Source organism: Nycticebus coucang, chromosome 10 (genome assembly GCF_027406575.1).
Source record: "Nycticebus coucang isolate mNycCou1 chromosome 10, mNycCou1.pri, whole genome shotgun sequence".
In the NCBI taxonomy this organism is placed as follows: Eukaryota; Metazoa; Chordata; class Mammalia; order Primates; family Lorisidae; genus Nycticebus; species Nycticebus coucang.
This window is the reverse complement of record NC_069789.1, coordinates 103,061,411-103,082,706: the sequence shown is the minus strand read 5'-3', so window position 1 is coordinate 103,082,706 and position 21,296 is coordinate 103,061,411. Positions and strand designations below refer to the sequence as shown.

Genomic DNA, 21,296 nt, shown 5'->3' with positions numbered 1-21,296 from the left:
TATTAATATTTCTCTTAACACCATATATAACCTTTGGCCACCCGTCTCCTTTTTACTAGGCGAAGTTGCAGCCTTAGGGATTTCTTCTACCTCTGCCACCACCCCTGCATGCTCTGTCTGGGCAGGACTCTGTGCATGGGGGTGGGGTGGGGGTGGAGTGAAGATGAGTCCACATGAGGAAGATGTAAAAAGTCCCTGCTTTGTGAAGTGGCAAACCCCAAAATAATCACAGCTAGCATTTGCTGAGTGCTCACAGTGAGCCTAATGAATATTGACTCATTCAATCCTCCCAACAAGCTGGTCTCGGCAGCATGGCCTGCAGTCCCAACTACTCAGGACAGTAAGGACACCTCAAGCTCACAAGTTCAAGACCATCCTGGGCAGTATAGCAAGACCCCGTTATACTCAATCCTCACAACGATCCCATCAAATAACTCTTATTATCCATATTTTTAGATTAAAAAATTATTAGAGAGGTTAAGTACATAAACTGTCCAAAGTCACACAGAGGCAGAACTTAGATTTGAATCGCTCTGTCAGGTTTCAGTGTCCAGGTGCTTTGCTGTCAACTACTATGCCACTCTCTGATGGGGAAGGGGCTACCAAGCATCTTCTCTGCCCTCAAGGAGCTCCAGACGAGGGGACATGCCCTCGAGGGTCTCCATGTTTAAAAGGGGAGGCAGTTATCCTGTCCTAGGGAGCTGTGTATAGTCTGATGGAAAAGACACCTGACACTAGTGACTCATCCCGAGGATACCCCCTGTTTGAAAAGAGTTATGTTATTAGCTGGATGTGGTGGCTCACGCCTGTAATCCCAGCACTCTGGGAGGCTGAGGTGGGTGGATTGCTTAAGCTCCTGAGTTCAAGACAGCCTGAACACAAGTGAGACTTTGTCTTTAAAAAGAAAATAGCTGTAGGGCAGCACCTGTGGTTCAAGAAGTAGGGCGCTGGCCCCATATACCGGGGGTGGCGGGTTCAAGCCTGGCCCTGGCCAAAACTGCAAAAAAAAAAAATAGCTAGGTTCTGGCGGGCGCCTATGGTTCCTGCTATTTGGGAGGCTGAGGCAAGAGGATCACTTTAGCCGATGAGTTTGAGGTTGCCGTGTGCTATGATGCCATGGCACTCTACCAGGGCCAAGAAAGTGGAATTTTGTCTCAAGAAAAAAAAAAAAAGAGTTATGTTATTAGATTTCAGGAGATTGAGTTAATTCAATTAGACAACGTGGAAGCAGAGCAAAGCCAAGTTGGGGGAGCCTAATGGGAGCTGCCCTCAGAAGGAGGGGAGGGTAGGAAGCAGAAATGCAGTTAGTGATGTTCAGGCTTGCTGAGGGCAATCCTGGAAAGCAGCTGATTGCTCAGCCTAGGGGCTCTCAGCCCTGGCTGCCCATTAGAATTACCTAGGGAATGTCCGAAAATACTAATGCCAGGACTTCACCCCAGAACAATTTGCCTTTGGGGGTGAAGCCAGGGAACTGTTGTTGTTGTGTTTTTTTTTTTGAAAAACCCTCAGGAGAGTCTTTTTTTTTTTTTTGAGACAGAATCTCATTTTGTCACCTTGGGTAGAGTGCTCTGGCATTACAGCTCACAGCAACCTCAAACTCTTGGGCTCAAGAGACCACTCACCCCCCCACTCCACCCCCCGTTTTGCCTCAGCCCCCCAACTAGCTGGGACTATATGTGCCAGCCACAATGCCCGGCTATTTTTAGAAATGGGTCTGGCTCTTGCACAGGCTGGTCTCAAATAACTGAGCTCAAGAGTCTCCCACCTTGAGCTCCCAGAGAGCTAGGATTACAGGTATGAACCACCGCACCTGGCCAAAAGAGAATATTTTTAACTTAGTGCTTCTTGCCCAACTTTGAGCTTCTGATATTCAGGTCTGATAGCAACTATCTGTGTGAGGAAGGCCTGGGATATCCAAAGCTTTTGACTTCCCTTGGGCCTCCCATCTCACCTTGAAACCCTAGAAACAGAGGAGCCAAGTTTCTCCAGCTCTCTAGCTGCCAAAACAGTAATGCCACCTCTCTCCATGGTCTGTTAATTTTTCTCCTTCTCCCTGTAATTCTAAACCCTCACTGGCTCATTTCTCTAGAACAGTGGTTCTCAACCTTCCTAATGCCGTGATGTATTTTCATTGTTTGTAAATACATGGTGACATTGTGTGTGTCATGACCCACAGATTGAAAACCTCTGCTCTAGAATCTCCTCCACATGAGCCACTAAGTATCCCAGATCTCAGAGCTGAACACCCCATCCTTAGCCAGTGGTCCTCAACACCAGTCGTGCATCAGAATCTCCTGAGGGAGGTTGGACATGGGTGCTCACACCTGTAATCTTAGCACTCCGGTAGACCAAGGTGGATGGATTGCCTGAGCTTGTAGGTTTGAGACCAGTCTGAGCAACAGTGAGATCCAGTCTCTATTAAAAATAGAAAAATTAGGCTGGGCATGGTAGCTCATGCCTGTAGTCCCAGAACTGTGGGAGGCCAAGGCAGGTGGATTGTCTGAGCTCAGAGGTTCGAGACCAGTATGAGCAGCAGTGAGTCAGAGTAAGACCCGGTCTCTACTAACATCAAAGAGCCGGACATTGTGGTGGGCATCTGTAATCTCAGCTACTGGGGAGGCAATGGGAAAGAGCATCGCCAGAGGAAGAAGAAAATGAACACAAAAAGAGAGTACTTCAAACAAAGAAGAATGAACATGCACGCTGAAATTAAAAATAAAAAAAATTAAAAAAAATAGAAAAATAAGCCAGATGTTATAGCAGGTGCCTGCAGGTCAGGCTACTTGGGAGGCTGAGGTAAGCCACTCACTTGAGCCCAGGAATTTGAGTTTGCTATGAGCTGTGATATTATGGCCCTCTACTAGGATGACAGAGTGAGTATCTGTCTCAAAAAAAAAAAAAAAATTCTGGCTCAGGGCCCGTAGCTCAGTGGTTAGGGCGCTGGCCACATATACCAAAGCTGGTTGTTTTGAACCCAGCCCAGGCCTGCTAAAACAACAATGACAGCTACAAAAAAAAAAAAAAAAAAAAAAAAAATAGCTGGGCATTGTGGAGGGCATATGTAGTCCCAGCTACTTGGGAGGCTGAGGCAAGAGAATCACTTAAGCCCAAGAGTTTGAGGTTGCTACGAGCACTCTACTGAGGGTGACATAGTAAACTCTGTCTCAAAAAAAAAAAATTCTCTTCCCTGGTTTAGGAGCTCTTTCTTTTTAATCCTAAATCATGGTCCCCCAGGCTCTCCGTCCATGTACTTTTTTTTTTTTTTTTTTAGAGACAAAGTCTCACTTTGTTGCCCTGGGGTCACAGCTCACAGCAACCTTCAACTCCTGGGCTTAGGCGATTCTCTTGCCTCAGCCTCCCAAGTAGCTGGGACTAAAGGCGCCTGCCACAAGGCCTGGCTATTTTTTAGTTGCAGTTTGGCTGGGACCGTGCTTGAACCCGCCACCCTCGGTATATGAGGCCTGGACCCTACTCACTGAGCCAGAGGTGCCTCCCCCTGCATGTACTTTCATGTGGAGAAGAGGCTGTTTTACTCATACTTCCAGAACACCCCTATCTGTGGTCCTGTGCTTGTACTGTTAACCACACACTTTATATTTTTCCCTCAGATGCGTGAGTAGCTAAATCCCTTAGTTCCTTCAGGATTGTGTGCAAATGTCAGTTTAGCAGGGCAACTTCCCTTGGCCCCCATAAGAGCAGGAATGCCACCCTTCCTTCCACTCCCTGTTCCTTTCATCCTGCTTCGCTTGTCTCCCATGACATTGACCACAACGTGGTGTGGTTTACATTCTTCTCTGCTTCCCCTCTCCTCCAGAATGGAACATTAAAGGAGAAGGGCTGTCATTTTTTTCACTGTTGTATCCCCAAAGCCTAGAATTGTGACTAGAATGTGGCAAGCACTGAGGAAATATCTGTGGAATGTATGATAGTGGATGAATAACTGAAAGCCCTCAGGCGGGTGTGTGTCAGTACCTTTTTGTGTCGAGGACTGTACTTCTGCTTCTGTGGGCAGGGTGCAGCTCTTCATTCTGACAAAGTGCTTTTGTCCGTGCATGTTTTCAAACACGTAAAGGACTCTCCAGGTCTGTGCACAGGTGTGGCTGCAGGCCACATGTGGCCTTCTGGATCCTTGGGTGTGCCTTTTTGACTGAATCTACATTTCAACTTGGATGTGAAGCTTGGATTCAGTCGAGGGGGGATCTGGAGGACCACGTGTGGCCTTGAGGCCTCAGGTTCCCACCCCTGGCTGGTTATCAGGATCCGCGCGGGTAACAGGAGCTGTGGCCGCTTCTCATCGGTAGAGGGCACCAGAGAGCCAGGCGCCGGCAGCAAGGGCCGAAATCCCGCGTCTTGGCTTCGAGTGTTAAGAGACCCAGGAGACCTCGAATCTGGGAGGAAAGAGGCGGCGACCTCTTCAAACCAGTGCATTACTGCAAGATTGTGCAATTCCTGTGACTTTTCAGTTATTTCCCCTGGATTCATTCCCCAGGGCCCAGACCACCAGCATTCCTTCATCGACCCCATGAGCAGAAGCATCTAGTGAGGGGTTGGGCAAGAAGCTGGTGGCCAAAATGGGCCCTTAAGATAGGGGAGATCGCCTCCTGAATATCCAGGTTACTCTCACTAGGAGTTCCCTTCCCAGTTCTTAGATCTCTTCGATCCCAAAGGATCTCAAACTCCAGCGTGCTTAGAGACCCTTGGGGCCTGCCCTCTCCTCCCGGTCACAGAGAGGCCGGCCAGGCGAGGCCCTGCCCTTCTGCGCCGTCGAATCGGCTTCTCCTCCTGGACCGGCAGATGCCTAAAACGAACAAAGGATGGAGCAACTGCAGAGGAAGACTCCCGGCATCTAGGCTGCCCCGCCGGACCTGGCTGGACCCTCCCGGCAGGCGCTGAAGCCGGTTTTCGGCTCTGGGTTTTGTAGGTGGTGAGAGGAATGTGTGCCCCCTCCCCCAAGCATTCTTTAGTCAATTGAGAATTCTCAATTTGGGGAAATGGGTCTAGAGTCAGGATGTGGGATTAAAAACGGGGGAGTGGGAGAGAAAGGTTTTTAATCTTTATGTTTCTTTTAACTCCGTTTTCCCCAGACACATACGGAAACAGGCGCGCGCGAGCGCACACACACACACACACACTGTCCCCAACCCAGTCATCCTCTGGGCTGGACGCTTGTCCTCGCCCAGGCTCCCCCCAACACCCCGGGTTCCTTAGTCCTATAGCCAGCCACCAAGGCTGGGTCCATAAACCGGAGGAAGTGCGAACGGGCAGGGGTCCTGCCATGCCTGTCCCAGAGTCTGCGGTCATCACGTCCTTTACCCGCTTTGCCCTCAAATCCTCTCTCTTCGCTGTCCTTCCCTCCCGGTGCCAGCGAGGGGTGTAAGCGAGTGAGCGCGCTGGGGGCAGGGGGAGGGCAGCGGGGGAGGCGCCGTCGGAGGGAGAGTAGACGTCAGGAGGGGGAGGGGGAGGAGGGACCGGGAGGGCGGGAGCGAGGGAGGAAGAGAAGAGAAGAGAAAGGGAGAGCAGCGCAGGGATCGGAAGAGACTCGGAGTGATAAAGCTGGAGTTTAGAAATAATTAAGGGCGGGGGCAGGGGGAGAAGCAGCACAGACAGGAAAAGGACTGGAGGGACAGAGAGAAAGACACCGAGGGAAGGGGACTGAGTTTGTGCGCGCGAGTGTGTGCGCGCGCACGCGGTGTGCCTGTGTGTGAGCGAGTGTGCGCGCGTGAGCGCGTGTGTCTGTGTGTGAGCGAGTGTGCGCGCGCCTGGGTCTGTGTGTGTGTGCGCGCGTGTCTGTGTGTGAGTTAGTGTGCGCGCGCGAGAGCGTGTGCGCGCAGGGGCGGCGCGGGCGGGCGGGTGGGGGCGGGCTCTGCTCCCTCCTCCCCAGCCCGCTGCTCCGGCTCCCTCGCCAACTCCGGGCCCCAGCCGGGCGGGCGAGCGGGCAGCATGCTGAGCCTCCTCGTCTGGATCCTCACTCTCTCCGACACTTTCTCCCAAGGTAAGGACCCCTTGCCTGCCCTGGACGCTCGTCTCAGCCCGAGGCTGGGGGATGCGCCCCGCTGGGGGAGCGCCGGGGTCCGGACGCCACGAGGCAGGGGTTTGGTCCGTGCGCGGAGCAGCCGAGGCTGGCGAGGAGTTTTCCGTTGATTTGCCCAAGTTGTTTCCTCTGGCTGCGCGGGAGAACCGAGAATGGGAGCAGGGAGAGCTGGAGGTCCGAGTAAAAAGGGGACTCGAACGCTCAAAGTCTCTTCCGGAGCCTCTGGCAGCCTTCCCTCTAGAGCCAGGGGTTCGTTTGCCTTGGTCCTGGCTAAGGGGAAGGCTGGATTTAGGATTTTGGAGGTCGGGATGCAAGGAAAGCTGGGTTCCACGCACCCAAAGATGTTGCGGAGGAGATCCCCCTCTCCAGTCCAGCCGTTCCGGGGGTCTAAGTCTGAATCCTAGCTCCTGCCTGGGGCTGCCCCCTCTGGAGGAAAGAAGGGGTGCCCGGGGGACTCTGTGGGGATTTGGAACCCCTGATGGGGAGAATGGAATTCCAAATACAGCTTCAGGCTGGGCTGATATGGAGGGGGAACTCCAGTTGTACTGACACCCTACTTGGGGTAGGGAGAGTAGTGGTGTCTGGGACTTATTTGCAATTGGCAGGGGAGAGACTGGCAGGTAAGGGAGGTGGCTGGAGGGGATGAGGATGTTAGTGTATCCTGGGCAGGGCTGGGGTGTGTGTGGGGGGACTAGGGATTAGGGAGCCAAGGGCCTGGACTCCAGCCAGGGTTGGGGTCTGTGGAGTGGATTCTTGCCTCTGGGGTCTGACTCTGAGGAAGCTTTAATCCCGTGGAGCTCCTCCCCGTCCCCCAAAATGGAGCTGACACGCAGGAATTGACACACAAACACCATAAAACAGTCACAGACGCTGAGGCAGACGACTCACCTACAGAAGGATGCATACCCACAAATATCTCCCACACTGAGATAGATACATGTACACAAAGACACAGCACGTCCCAGGCTCCCAGGAGGACACAGCACATTCCAGGAGGACACGTTCCTTCCCCAGACTGGCATAGACTCACACAAGCAGTAAACTCACTTCCATGGTGCATGTATGCAGGCAGGCTGGACCACAAGGACACACACACAAACCCCTCTACAGATACAACCCTCCAGCAAACAAAGAAACTTGCTCAGACGTTCATTCATGTAGGCCGACACCTTCGGAGATGTAGAGACTACAAAATGGAGGAGGTGGTCTCTTTTGGAGGGGGAAGAATCAGGGAATGGGAGGTCAGCAGTGCTAGAGCAGCCTCAGGTATTACTGCCTTGCTCTCAGTTCCATCCTGGGTTTGTGGGTGGAGTTTTACGCTGGACCCCTCCTCCTTGCCAGGTGCCTCCCCAGCTCCCAAAGCCAAGGGGCTGAGTTAGGGAGGACAGGTCTGGCTTCATTTTCCCCCACAGGGTACCCAGGCTCCCCTCGACACACACTTAAGATAGGGGAAGGGCACACGTCCATGGTGTGAGCCAGGAGCGGGGTGGTGGTGCCCTGGGGAAGGAGGCCTGGCCTCAGGGTTGGCAGGCCAGGCCAGCCCAGCCACTTGGCAGAAAGTTGGGAAGATGACTTAAGTTCTGACTTTGTTCAGCCTGGCTGCTGGAGAGGGGGAGGAGGAGGCCTGTGAGGAGGGGGTGGGGTCAGTACTGGTATCTGTCGGGGGCAAGCTTATGTCTGCTTCTTCCTTGCGACCCTCACATGTCAGCAACATGGATACGAATAAGGAACAAAAGCTGCAGTTAGCAAACAGGAGAGACATGTGGATTAAATCGGAACAGGAACAGAAGTGTGTGTTGTGTGCCTTTCTCCTTTTGGGAAGGGAGAAGGGGTTGGGGAATGCTGAGCCTGAAACAGGGTAAGAGCATAGACCCTATGAAAGTGTCTGGGTGGGGGGGGGAGGTACCAAAGAAAAGAAAAGAAAAGAAAAGGAGAAAATAGACCTAGGAAATCACTGCTGAGTGAGGAAGCTCAGCAAGGACCTGGGAGGAAGCAGGGAGGGAAGAAGTGGGGGTCTAGGAGGATCGGAACACACATGGGGGTGAGGGCTTTGTGAGACTCCATCTCTTTGGCCTCCATCCTTAAAAAGAAGGGGTTCTGGAGCTGTAGGTCAGAGACTGGGCCAGTGAGAGGGGAGAGGGGCGCAGGGGGATAAGGGGGTGGTGGTGAGGACGGAGGTGATGAGTAGGTTGCAGGAGATGTCCATAGAATTGAGGGGAGCAGAGAGGAGAGGGGAAGGGGAGATTCAGCCCAGGCTGAGAATAAAAATCGCATTTTAAGAATTTCAATGGGCTTCATCAATCTTCATTTTTCACTAAATAATTTTCTGTATCTTATCTAAATGAAAACCATTATCCTTCCCTCCATTTCCATCATGCGCCGGTTCCTCAGACTGATTGCGCTGAAAATTGAAATATTTATTCATTTTCTGGGAGATTTTCTTGCTCCCTAGTCTCAGGGAGGAGAAATTGAAAAAGAAAGATTATAGCTAATCAGAGCAATGTGGGATGACAGGCCGGCTCGGGGCGGGAGCTGCCTCCAGAGGCTGGGTGGATGTGGGGGTAGGAGGCAGGTTGTCATTCCAGCCCTTGGAGCTACCCTGGCATCCTTGCCACAGCTTTTGAAGGGAGTAAAGGGTAAAGGGAAGAGGCCCACAGACCTCCTCAATTCTGTGTTCAGCCCTTTGTGTAATCCTGGCAGGACCTCAGGTCTGCAGAATACTTGGGCTCTCCATACCACACAAGACACACACTCCAGATGTCCCACTTCTGCCCAGGACATTGAGGCTGGGGGAGAGGCAGGGGAGATGTGGCAGAAACCAGGATCCTGGGCCTTCTCCTTGACCTTGACTGGACTCCTGTTTCTGCCTCCTGCTTACTTGGACCCAAAGGAAAGACATGTAGTACCACAGCCCTGGGCTCCAGAGAGCCCCACTCAGAAGGAGGAGGAATGGCCCAGGCCTTCTCACTTCCACTCCTTCCCACACCTGAATGATTGTCAATGATTGTCATCTTGGTTTTGCCTTAGTCCTCAGGACCTGGGGGCAGAAAGCCCCTCCTCTCCCCACCCACCCTCTTATTCCTCTAGGACCTCCTCCTGTCCTGGGGACTAACTCTTACTCTCTCTCTTATCCTAGAGTTTTTGGTGTAGTGCTAAATATATGGTAAGTGTCCCTTAGATATCAGATAAATCAGTTGATTTGGTGAGAGCTCTGCAGTGTTGGAAGAAACAGATCAGACTTGCGTCCGGCTCCCATTTCCACTGTTTGTTGGTCATATAAGCTTTGAGCAAGTTACTCATTTTCTCTTTGCCTCAGTTTGCACATCTGTAAAGTGAGGAGAGTAGCTACACTTCTCAGAGTTGTGATAGTAGTTGACTATGTTAATCTGTGTAAAGTTGGTGAAGTGGTTGTCTGGCACCATGAAAAGTGCCCAACAAGTGAGCTTGGAACTCGGTGGCTGGACGTGAAGAGACAGTCTGCTGGGTTGTCTGCACCTCCTTTTCATTGCTGTGTTATGATTCTGTTTTCAGCGCCTGCCCAGATCCTTGGTCCTGGGCTTCAGTAAGCCTCTTCTTTATATCTCTTTTGGAGAACACAGGGTTGTGGCAGACCTGGAGGAGAAACTGCTCTGGTTGCAAACCTCAGAAAAGGTTTGGGGAAGGGTCTTGAGGAGACTGCAAAGTGGAAGAGGTTGGTGTTGGAGTGAGAAGGAGCCAGAGCCTTCCTGTGAGAGGAGGAGGGACACTAGCCCCAAGGTGGCAGCATTTCAGAGTCTGGAAATAATAATGGTCATTTATTAAGCCCTTATGTAAACTACTTTATATGCATTATCTGATTTAATCTATACAACAGCCCCCTGAGCTGGCTCTGTAATTATCCCCATTTCATGGATGAGAAATGGAGGTTTAGACACATTAATGATATTGGCAGTCGGAGCCAGCTGACCCCAGAGCCTGTACCTTCTGCTTTGGCTGGAGCTCCTATGTGCCAGCCAGAGTTGATGCTGGGCTGGGACAGCGTTTCTTCTTGCCCACAGCAGAAGGAGAACTAGGAGGAAAAGGGAGTGAGTGTTTTATAAAGGTAAACTTACTCAAACTTTTAAAACAATCCTTTATTCTGAAATGCTATCCTCCATTTTTTGGTGTAAATCGTTTTTCTTTCATAATATGACAGTGGTAAAGACTTTTCTTTTTTTAACACAGCCTTTCAGGCCCATGAACTGTACATTTAGGAACTACCCCTATACTCTGCATTGCTGGGCACAAAGCATTGTTGGGGGTGTCTGCGGAGAACCCTAGGATCTGGGTCTCTCCGGTATCTCTGAGGCCTTATTCTGGTTGTCTGAGAAGATCCTCAGTCCTCAGCCTGTGTCCTGGGGACCTTCCTGTCTTGCCCAGAGTAGTGAGAAATGATTGTAGGAAGTCAGCCTCCTCCCAAGCATCATAGTCACTTTTGTTGAATTCCTCCTGTGTGCTTTCAAAGTTAATGGTACTTGTGTTTTGTAGATAAAGAAACCGAAGGTGAGAGTTTAACTTGCTTAAGGCCATCCCTGGGGTGTTGGATCCCAGATTGTAGCCTTCTGTTGTCTCTATACCAGCCCACCACCTCCCCTAGAATTGAGGCAGCCGGTATTGGAGGGGCTAAGGGCCTTTTCCTGCACCTGGGGCCTTGCTCAGATCAGCCCCTTTGCCCAGATCTCAGCCCTGGAATGCCAAGGCCATGTCTACCTCCCTGCCTGGCTTTGATGATCATTTAGGAGGCAAAACTTAGATGTCAGTATACATGTTTTAGTCACTGGGGGTGGGCACTGTAAACATCATGCCTTGAGGGAAGGAGGTTAGTAAAGCCTTAGTTCTTTTCCTCCCTCCTTTAGAATTTTCCAACTTTGTATTGATACAGTGCTTCCCAATTTTAGTACCTTTTTTAGATGTGCCATCTCACTGATAGAGAGAAAAGATCATCCTATGATGTAAGTAGGGTAGTTATCATTTCTACATTTCATAGATGAGAGAATGGACACCTAGAAAAATTAAATGACTTGCTGAGGGATGGAAGTTGGGCTGGAGAGAGGGAGTTTGGGGCAGGTTCCATAATTTCCCTAATATCTGGGAGCTTTTTTCCACCTGAAAATAGGGAAATTCCTCTCTGTGCTCCAGAGATGAGAACGTTGTGCCCCTTCCTGACCTCCAGATCCTGTCTGGTTTCTTCCCAGGGCCCCTGGGTCGGTTTTCTTGGCAATCTCCTGGAGGGTGCTTTGACCTGGAAAAGGCTAGGGTATGGTAGTCAGCAGTGGAGGAGGATGAGGCTGGCATGTTCCTGATTCTGCAATGTGAAGCCAGGGAGAGGCAGTCTCAGAATTCAGGAGAAAAAATGGGTGCTTCTAAGGTGAGGGAGGAGGTCATTCAACTTTTGTGAAGGGCCTACTTTGTATTTTGCATATATTAGTAACTAATTTAATACCAACAATTACCTGTTAAAGGTAGGTGTTACCCCCATTTTGCAGATGGACAAACAAGGACCCAAAGAAGCTAAATGGATTTTGTCCAAGGTGATACAGCTAGTGAATGACATGGCCAGGATGAGAACCCAAGGAGGGTGGGGTGGAGTGGACAAAATTCCTAGAAGAAACTTCCGGAAGACCTGATGTCACCTCTTCTCCATGCAGGCATGTGGCTGTGGAGTCACTGAATGCATGTGCACATGTCCACACGAGTTTTCATGTGTTCCTGCACATACAGCCTTTTCACACCTGTACAGGTCTGGACAGGTATCTGTCTTTCCCCCAGTCCTTTGAGCATCAGAGCAGGGGTGTAACAGGGCTGTGTTTTTGTGTCATTTCACTTCTGTCTGCAGCAGCCCTCCTGGTGAAGTACGACTTGCTGGCTTATCTTTCGTGCTGTTCATCCTCTGAGAGCTGCACACTCTGTGAGGCTGAGAAAGTTAGCCTGGGGTTCCCCACTCTGAGACACTGGCCCCTCTGCACCTGCAGCCCTAGTGCTCACATCTGCCCAATCCTGATTCTCAGTGCACACCCGACTGAGTTCTTGTAGCACTCAGGATAAAAGCTGCTATAGCTCCCAGACATCACGGAAGATCACACTTTTTCCCCCTTCTTCCCATCCCACTTGCTCCCCCTCTTTATCAGTCTCTTCAAGCTCCCGATTTCTCCCTCCCTCCACATTTAATTTCTTTAGTAACTTTTATTAACTTCTGTTGTCTCCAGGGGCTGCAGTCCTCATCCCTCTCTGCCCTCCTTGAGCCCATTTAACAAAATTGGGATCATATTGAAATAAATGGGCCTTGCATCCAGCTAGCCAGCATCCTCAGGATTAAGGTTCTTAAATCCAGGGGTGGAAATCTCTAGCACTCTCTAGCAAATTCTGGTGATATCCCAGGAGAGAATGCTGTTGCTTCATTCCTCCCGGGCCTGGCTCTGGAAGGTGATGGAAGGCTCTTCCGAAAGGCTGTGGGGCTTGGGTTTTGAGGCATGGAAGAGACAGCAGGAACTAGAGCCTCTGTGTCCAGCAGGACTGTCCTATGCTCCATCTGTAGCATAGGCTGCTCCGTCCTTTGCTGGTCAGGAATCAGATTCTTCTGGACTGGGCAGCTTAGTGCTTTTTCTCCCAGCCCCCTATCTCCTTCCGAGGCAGTGTGAGGAGTAACATCCTCCTCCCTGGAAGATGTGTGGGAAGAGTAAGGACTGTTGTTCATTCAGCAGGAAGTATTGTGTACTGCTTGAGTGCCAGGCACTGTGCCAGGCACCAGAGTTGCAGAGGTAATAAAATGCCATCCCTGCCCTTAAGGCATTCATTTCATGATTTAGGTGTAAATCATGAGTAGGCCTCAGTAGGCCTCCATTTCCTCTTTCACCCAATGGGAAGAGCTAATTTTTTTTTTTTATTTAAGTATCAGCAAATGTACATTTAAACATACTGGTAGGCATTATGTAATGACAGCACATGGTCCCGTCCCTCCACTAAGACACACAGACATGAGGGTGGCTGGGTGATATGAGGCAGCCGGTTGCGGGTGCCTAGTCACAGGGTGGTGGGTTCAGGAGAGGGGAGTTTGCTGTGGGCTGAAGGGACCAGGAAAGGCTTCCCGGAGGAAGTGGGCCTAGAGATGGACAGGACGTGGATGGGGCAGGAAGAGGAGAACGTACCAGATAGGCCAGACTCCCTGTGCCAAGGTATAGCTGTGGGGCTGTGCAGGGCGCTCTGAGGCTGGTTGGACTGAGGGTTTGGGTTTGTAGGGGAGAAATACGAGGTAATCTCAACAGAAGACCAGGCCAGGTCTGAGGAGGCCTTGAAAAGCCAGGCCAAAGCCTTCCCTGTAAGAAGTGGCAAGCCAAGGACTAATGTTTTTTAAGCAGACATAGAGGGATGTTAACAACAGGTACGATCCCATCTCAGTCCTCGCCAAACCCTCCCTTTCTCTTAACAGCTTCTTCTGCCAAAGCTGGTATAGAAATTTGCAACCCCTTCAATTTTTTTTTCTTTAAAGATGAAATAGATAATCAGAGTTTGTCCAGGCAGAAGTGAGCAGAAAACCTTAGAGAAATATCAGTCCTACCTTGGGAAGTCTTAGATCTGTGACCTGAGTTGGGGAGACTTTGGGAGGATGAGGAAATCTCTTTCTCTGAGAATCCTTCGGTATGAGATAAAGATGCCTAGAGGCAGAGTTCAATGGAGATAACTCAGAGCAGAGCCCTGCAGACCAGTAGATACCTGGATCTGAGGCTGGGCCCTGTCATCTGTCTGCTCTAAGCCTGGTGTGTGTCTACACTGCCCTGAGTCAAGGAGAATCATCCCCTTCCAATCTGGGTTTAGGCCCTTCCAAGTCAATTCTGGGCCATTTCCACCAGTCAGCAGCTTTAGATAGATGTGCATTTAGGGGCTGAGCCCAGAGATTCTTCAAGCCTGTTGGAGGAAGTGAGCGCTGGTTTTTCAAATGGAATCCTTTGAAGAGGGCCCGACAAGGGGGTGAGAACCTGTGCTCCACTAAGCTAGTGTTGTTTTTAAATGGCGGGGCTGGGCCTAGGGCTGTGGATGAAGAGCTAAGTGAGATTTAGTTCCTGTCCTTGAGGCGCTCTGGGTCTGGTGTGGGAGATGGATGTATAAACACATATTGACAATCCTATAAGATAAAGGCTGTGAGAGAGGTATGTGAAAAATGCTGAGTTCTAACTGTCCAGCCGGGGAGAGTGGAGGGGAAGCCCTGACCAGGGGAGGGGTGTCCAGAGCCCAGGGCTGGGGGCTGCCACTGCGAAGAGCCTCTGGAATGCTGCGACCTCCACAGTATCCAGGCTCTGGACAATCCCTGATTGTACCCCCTGCTCCGGATGGAAGGAGCCGAGGAATGAGGAATCTGAAGGAGAGAGGCTTGGTGCCTCCCAAGGATTATGATTTCCAGGAACTAAGGCTGGTTACATAAAAAACACACTTCTCCAGATCTCCTAACCTCTATGCCAGTTCCCTCTTCCTCACCCTCCACTCCTGCCCAATAGAGCTGATTTCCAAATTAACTTTGTCCTTGTAATCAGCTTAGCTGGGTTTTTATTATTGTTATTTTTCCTCCTCCTGCTTGAATTCTCCTGGGAAAAGCCTGGGGCCCTGCTTGCTCCCTGACTGTGCATCCTCCTGCCAGGAGGTGCTTTGAGCTGCTGCTTCCCATTAGATTGACTTAACAGGGAGGTTGTTAGAAGCAAAGGGGCCTAGATGGGCTGGCAGGACAGAGAAAGAGAGAACGCAGGAGAGGGACAAGACCTTTTCAAAGGAGCAGAAATTTGGGGCTAGGCAGGCTGGTATGAGAGAGGCTCTGAAAGAAGCTGAAGTTGATTCCCTAGGACTTTCCCTGAGCAGTTGGCTTGGTCCTCTTTGTCTCTGTCCTCCTCCAACCCCTGGAAATCTACCCACTTGACCTCACTGCTAGATGAGGTAGAGGGACTCCTAGAGGTCCTTCACTCCCCCGTGGCCTGTGGGCCTTTTGGTGCTGCCAGCTATAACATCCTGCACTTACCCCCAGGGCAGCTGCTGTGTGGATGGTGTTGGGTCCCAGACTGACATGCCTATCACACCGCACACATCTGGGAAGTTTCCCTTCACCAGGCAGTGGGCGAAGTGAGAATGCAAACTCATTTTAATGTCAGTTTGAGCCAAATATAATTAGAAAGGAAAATCTCTGACTTTGCAAAAAAAAAAAAAAATCGAATGCATTGCGAAGCCAAGTTGAAATGACTTCTGGATTATCTGCACCACTGCTGCTCTCCATTTATGCAGAAAATTGAGAGGGAATTCTGTAAAGCCTGTGTCTAAAGGATTTAGCTTGTGCACGCTACCTCCAGTCTCCCACTAGCGTCATGTCGTTGACTGGCCTCTTTCAACACAATTTGAGCCTTGAGATTGGGCGAGCCATCGAGTGCCCTGGGACCTATTCCCAGAAGGGCTGCCGCCTGTGTGATCTTTACCAAGTCATGTATCTGAGCCTTAGTGTTGTCATTGTATAATGTAAATGATAATGCCTACCTGATAGACTGGTTGCAAGGATTGAACGAAGAGTCTATATTAAGGAACAGTATCTGGAATACAATAGGTACTCAGTAAATCACAGTTGTTATTAGTAATTGCACCGTGCTTGCTTTTTACAGTTCAGTCTAAGGCGGATCTGAGGGAAACAGACCATAGAAGGAGAGATGAACAAATAATAAGCCAAATACAGATCAGTCTCTATTAACTGTGCCAGAGGTGACCAGTGATGTGTCTCTTACTGACCAGATTCTGTGCTCTGGGGTTCAGTGCAGTGTAATGGGAAGCACTCTGGTTTAGAATTAGGTCTAGCCGGAGCAAGAGTGAGACCCCATCTCTACTCTGTAGTCCCAGCTACTCGGGAGGCTGAGGCAGGAGGATTGCTTGTGCCCAGGCAGGGCACTCTACCCAGGATGACTGAGTGAGACTCTGTCTCAAAAAGAAAAAAAAAAAATAGAATTAAGTCTGTATCCTTACTCTGGAGATTCAATGGCCTTTGACCCTTTGTGAGCCTCAGTTCCCTCATCTGTAAACTGGAGTGGTAGCACCCACATCCCCATATTTTAAGTTCTGGAAAAGCATTCTCAGGGTAGTGCACAGTAAGCTTGACCATCATTTTAAAACTTGCTTCTCCAGAAGATTTCAAATCAGTGTGTTAGAACAATTATTCTCAAATTTTAACATACTTACAAAACATCTGGAGATCTTGTTAAAATGGAGATTCTGATCCAGAAGGTCTGGGGGTCAGGTTTAAGCTCCCAGGTGATGCTGACACTGTTGTCTTAGGACCACACTTTGAGGGATTAGAGGATGCTTTCCTCCAGGGAGACAACCTTCAATGTTCTAATGAGAATCAAGCAAACAATTCATTTAACTGAATTCACTTTTCAGCCAGCTTAGTGTATAGCACAGCTCTGGGGAATCATCGATTCAGGAGCATTGATATGTTTGTTTTGGGGAAGCAGGTTGTGGGACAAGAGAGGGTACAGAGATTGCCAGCATGCCCATCTCAGCCCCCAGGCTGACCTGTCCAGCATCTTCCCTCCCCGTCACCTCGTAAGCTCCCAGCCACCCCACCCCACCCTGCCGAGTCTTCACTTGTGCTGCCAGCTGCCAGCTGCACATTGAAAAGCAACCGCCAGTGTGTTGGTGAAAACTCTGTCATGCCTGAGTCAGTCGTTTCCACTCTTTTTTTTTTTTTTTCAAAATGAAGAAAGTCCTCATAATTCATCCCTCAATGGGAGGATTTGGAGGAAAACATTTTGACAGAGCTCCTGGCCGTGGCCTTGACCCTGTGGGCTTTGGCTTGAAAATTGGAGCATGAGCAGATTGTGTGACTCAGGAAGGAAGGTAGGTCACAGGCTTAACTAGGAGCATGATAGGGGGCAAAGTGGGGAGCTGTCTTTAGGCAGGCCAGCTTCTCATGCTCATATAGACTTTGTAGTTTTTCAGCCACCACAGTGAGCTAACTCACTATCTTTCTCCCTTCACCATGTGTGTGCTGTGCAGAGCCCCAGGCTATAGAGGAAGATTCACTGGCCAGAGAAGAGAGACCACCTGCCTTCCAGGTTCCCTTGGTGGTGTAGTGGAAGCTTGGTTCTTATATGTAAGGAATCCCATCCCTGAAAACAAGAATTCCCATTAATTCTCCTTCATGGTCTCCTCTCCCCCTGAAAACCAATGCACACTTAGCCATCTGCAGGTGCCAGTGAGAACGCAGGCAAATTAAAGATGAGAGTGGGATCAGATCAGATTGATTGACTTCCTAGAATGTAGATCCTGAGGCCAGAAATGAAAGTGGACTGATGATTCTTTAAGAACCCCAACATTGGGCCAGGCACAGTAGCTCACACCTGTAATTCTAGCACTCTGGGAAGCCAAGGAGGGAGGATCCATTGAGTTCAGGAGTTGGAGACCAGCCTGTGCAAGAGCCAGACCCCATCTCTACTAAAAAAATAGAAAAAAAATTAGTTGGGGACACTGGTGCATGCCTGTAGTTCTAGCTACTGGGGAGGCTGAGGCCAGGGGGATTATTTGAGCCCAGGAATAGACTTTATGGCAAGCTATGATGACGCCACTGCACTCTACCCAGGGCGACAGAAAAATACCCTATCCCCAAAAAATAAAATAAAATAAAAAATTAGCCAGATGTGGCAGCTTGCACATGCAGTCCCAGCTATTCAGGAGGCTAAGCCAGGAAAATCACTTGAGCCCAGGAGTTTGAGGTTGCAGTGAGCTGTGATCACGGCACTGCACTACAACCTGGGTGACAGCAAGACCCTGTCTCCAAAAATTAATAAATAAATACATAAAAAACTAAACAAAAGAACCCCAATATTTTTGAACTCTGAAGAAATCTCTAGGTTGGACTAATTTGAGTCATCATAGAAACATCAGTGTTTATTCTTTTTTTCTGAAGAGGAAGGAATTTTGTTAGTATTGTCTACTCACTCTCTTTGATTTCTGATACTCCCTGGCAAGCAGGAAGTTCTTCTTTGTATCTAACCTTACTCCTGCTCCTGTGTGGAAACTAAGTAGGGGCTGTAACTGAATATTTCTCCTGTATTCTCTGTGTCTGAGTAAATAACATTTTCCTCAATAGATTTATTTTCTCATGCTTCAGGGCAAAGCTCCTTGTAATAGAGAGGCAAGCCCAGGGAGGTCATCGGTGAGACTGCCTCCTAGGTACCACGTGAGCCAAAGAAGTTTGTCTCAGGAGACGTCAGATTTGCTTTCCAGCAGACCACTACAGCTGTCCTCCCACAGTGTCCTCAGCCAGGGCCGTGAGGATGGTGTTCCCGGGAACCTGGCTGAGTTACTATGCCCTTACCTGTCCAGTTTCCCCTTCTCAGCAGCTCTGAGCAGCTGGGGGCGGGAGGGATCTGGTGTCCTTCCCAACAACTCTAGCCAATGGCCTGAGCGCCCCTCCTCCTCTGTCCATGGGGGGCCAGGCAGAGAGAGGCGCTGGCACCTGCTGCTCAGGCGGGAATGTAGGAAGTGGGCATGGCGGTGTAGTGCCAGATGCCGGTCTACCCCACAGTCAGGACCTGTTCTAGTTCCAGAGCAGGAATATTTTCCTCTTGGAATTCCTCAGGAATGCCCTTGGCCCAGCCTTGCCTGGATGGATCTCAAATGTGAGTGAATGTGACAGGGTACCTGCCTTCCGGGGCCTCCTGACCTGATGAAGGACTGTGGGCATTTCCCTAGATACTTGATACATACGACCAACTTTAACTTGGTTTCTGCTACCAGATAGCCGATTATGACAGGGGAGATAGGCTTCCTCTTCCCCTGCAATGCAAACACATCTAATAGGGAGGTTTTTGAGCGATGTTGCATATCTGCAGAGAAGAGTACAGAAAGAGACCCTGATGACAGATCCCGAGGAAGGGCACATGACCCCTGAGCTGGGGATCAGTGAGGGAAGGTTCCCCAGAGCAGGTGGAGGGAAGAGGCCAGATGGGACAGGTGGGACCAGCCTGGTGGGAGGGTGGGGGCTGGAAGCAGGTCTGCCAGCCAGGACGGAAGCTCTGGGGTAGCCTCATCAAGAGCAGCCCCTGCAATGTTCATACCATATGACACGCTCCTCACACGTGACACGCTCCCTGTACCTCAGGAGAGGACTGGTGTTAGAGCAGCCCTGCTCCCTTGAGGACAGGGTGGGCTGTGAGTCACTGTGGGGAAGAGGAAGAGCCTGCGGTATGGGGGTAGAGAGGTGTGGGAGGTGCTTGCCATGAGGCAGCCACCATTTGCTTGGTGTGTGCTTGGGGCCATGCGCCTCCTTCACGGGTGAGGGCCAGCACAGGCACAGTCTACAGTCCTGGGAACACTGCCTGGGGGTATGGCAGGGGACACAGTCACACAGCCTACTCCTCAGCCTCGTCTCCCCCAGGGCCTTCAGCCATTCCCCGGCTCCTCCTCTTGCTGTCCTCCCGTCTGTTGGTCTGTCAGTGGCGGGATGAGGTGCGCCTGCTCCCGAAGCACTTGGAGCTTGGTAATTTGTGGATTATAGCTAACTCTCGATAAAGATTCCCCTAATTGCTTGGCTCACCTCAGGTTCTATCATCAAAGCAAAGCCAGGAGGCCCCCGTCTCGCCCTCCTTTTCTTTTTATTATCTCTTAATTAATCACTCTGGCTTTCACACTTAGCAGATAATTACAGTCTCCTGGGCATGCAGCTCATTTTCATAACCTCCTGCTCCAAGCCTGCAGCAAGGGGGGCGAAGGAGAGAAGGGGGGAGAGGGAAGAGACTGAAGGAGGGTGGGGGGCGGGGAGGTGGACAGCAGGAAGGAAGACACTCATGGAATGGAGAGAGGGGTCTGGGGACCAGGACCAACAGTCTGCCCAGCAAGCCCTGGGAGGCTCTGTGGACCAGAGGCCTCACCTGGCTCCCCTGTCTGCCTGGGAGTGCAGCAGGAGAATGATGGTGACCAGAAGGCTTGGTGAGGAGCAGGAGGTGGGCCCAGGTGAAGGGCATCCAACTGTGTGATGTGACATGGGCAAGCTGGGAAAGGACGGGCAGGAACACCCTCAGAATACAACCTAGCTCCTGGCCTGGGAGAATCAGGACACACATCCTGGGGTGGACCTAGGGAAATGTCCAGGGAGTGATCACTCAGAAATATGCTCACCTTTACTCTGTGCCTTGTCACAAAGGGCTGTGCCAATGCCACACAGAATGAATGTTCAGCATCCCCATTGTGGAGATGGGGAATACTGCAGCTCAGGGGATGTCTGTTCTGTGCCTAGGCTGTGCCCAGTCAGATCCAGGTCTGTCTGGGTGGCTGTAAAGGTCACATTCTTCCCACCAAACAGCCTTGTCTCTGCAGATTCAGAGTATAGGACCAAACAGAGAGAAAGGGCAGGGAAAGGACACTGTTCCTGCTGGACACTCCCCCAGGCCCATGATAGACACTCCCCCAGCCCCTGCCATCACAAGGGGCTTTCCTTGTGCTCCTTGGGTGAACAAAAAGGACACCTGCATGTTGGTGAGAAGCTTCAAGAGGTGCACGACTTACCCTGTGAGTTAGACCACAGTCTCTAGTGTGTCTTCCTCATTCCTGATGCTCAACAAGTCTCTGTGGCGGGCGGCGCCTGTGGCTCAGTCGGTAGGGCGCCGGCCCCATATACCGAGGGTGGAGGGTTCGAACCCGCCCCGGCCAAACTGCAACCAAAAAACAGCCGGGCGTTGTGGCGGGCGCCTGTAGTCCCAGCTACTTGGGAGGCTGAGGCAAGAGAATCGCTTAAGCCCAGGAGTTGGAGGTTGCTGTGAGCTGTGTGAGACCACGGCACTCTACCGAGGGCCATAAAGTAAGACTCTGTCTCTACAAAAAAAAAAAAAAAAAACAAGTCTCTGTGGCCTGGGCTTCTGTGCAGGTCCCACAGGAGGGGATGGGGGCACAGAGAGTCATTTTTTTTCTCTGTGTATGTTGAATTTTCTTTCATGGCCCTGGGCCAATGTGCTTGGTCTTTAGAATGAAATAAATTGAATCCTACTAATTTCTTTGGCATCAACTATTGGTAAGACCCTGGAATATAAACTCACTGAGGCTAGGTGAGGTGGCTCACGATACCTATAATCCCAGCACTCTGGGAGGTTGAGGCGAGTGGTTTGCTTAAGCTCAGGAGTTCAAAACCAGCCTGAGCAAGAGCCAGACCCTGTCTCTACTAAAAATAGGAAAAATAGGCAGGCATCTGTTGGGCATCTGTTGTCCCAGCTACTGGGTAGGCTGAGACAGG

General features: G+C 50.6%; 1 protein-coding gene across 3 annotated transcripts in view; it reads left to right on the top strand.

Annotated features, from left to right (window-relative positions):
- Nucleotides 1–5,516: 5,516 nt before the first annotated feature.
- Nucleotides 5,517–21,296, top strand: part of KIRREL1 (kirre like nephrin family adhesion molecule 1) — a 113,508-nt gene continuing 97,728 nt past the window's right edge. For all 3 annotated transcript variants that reach the window (XM_053607065.1, XM_053607062.1, XM_053607061.1), the window contains exon 1: nucleotides 5,517–5,992. In XM_053607065.1, coding sequence (XP_053463040.1) covers nucleotides 5,941–5,992 — 52 coding nt within the window. In that variant the 5' untranslated portion in view covers nucleotides 5,517–5,940. The remainder of the gene's footprint in view (nucleotides 5,993–21,296) is intronic.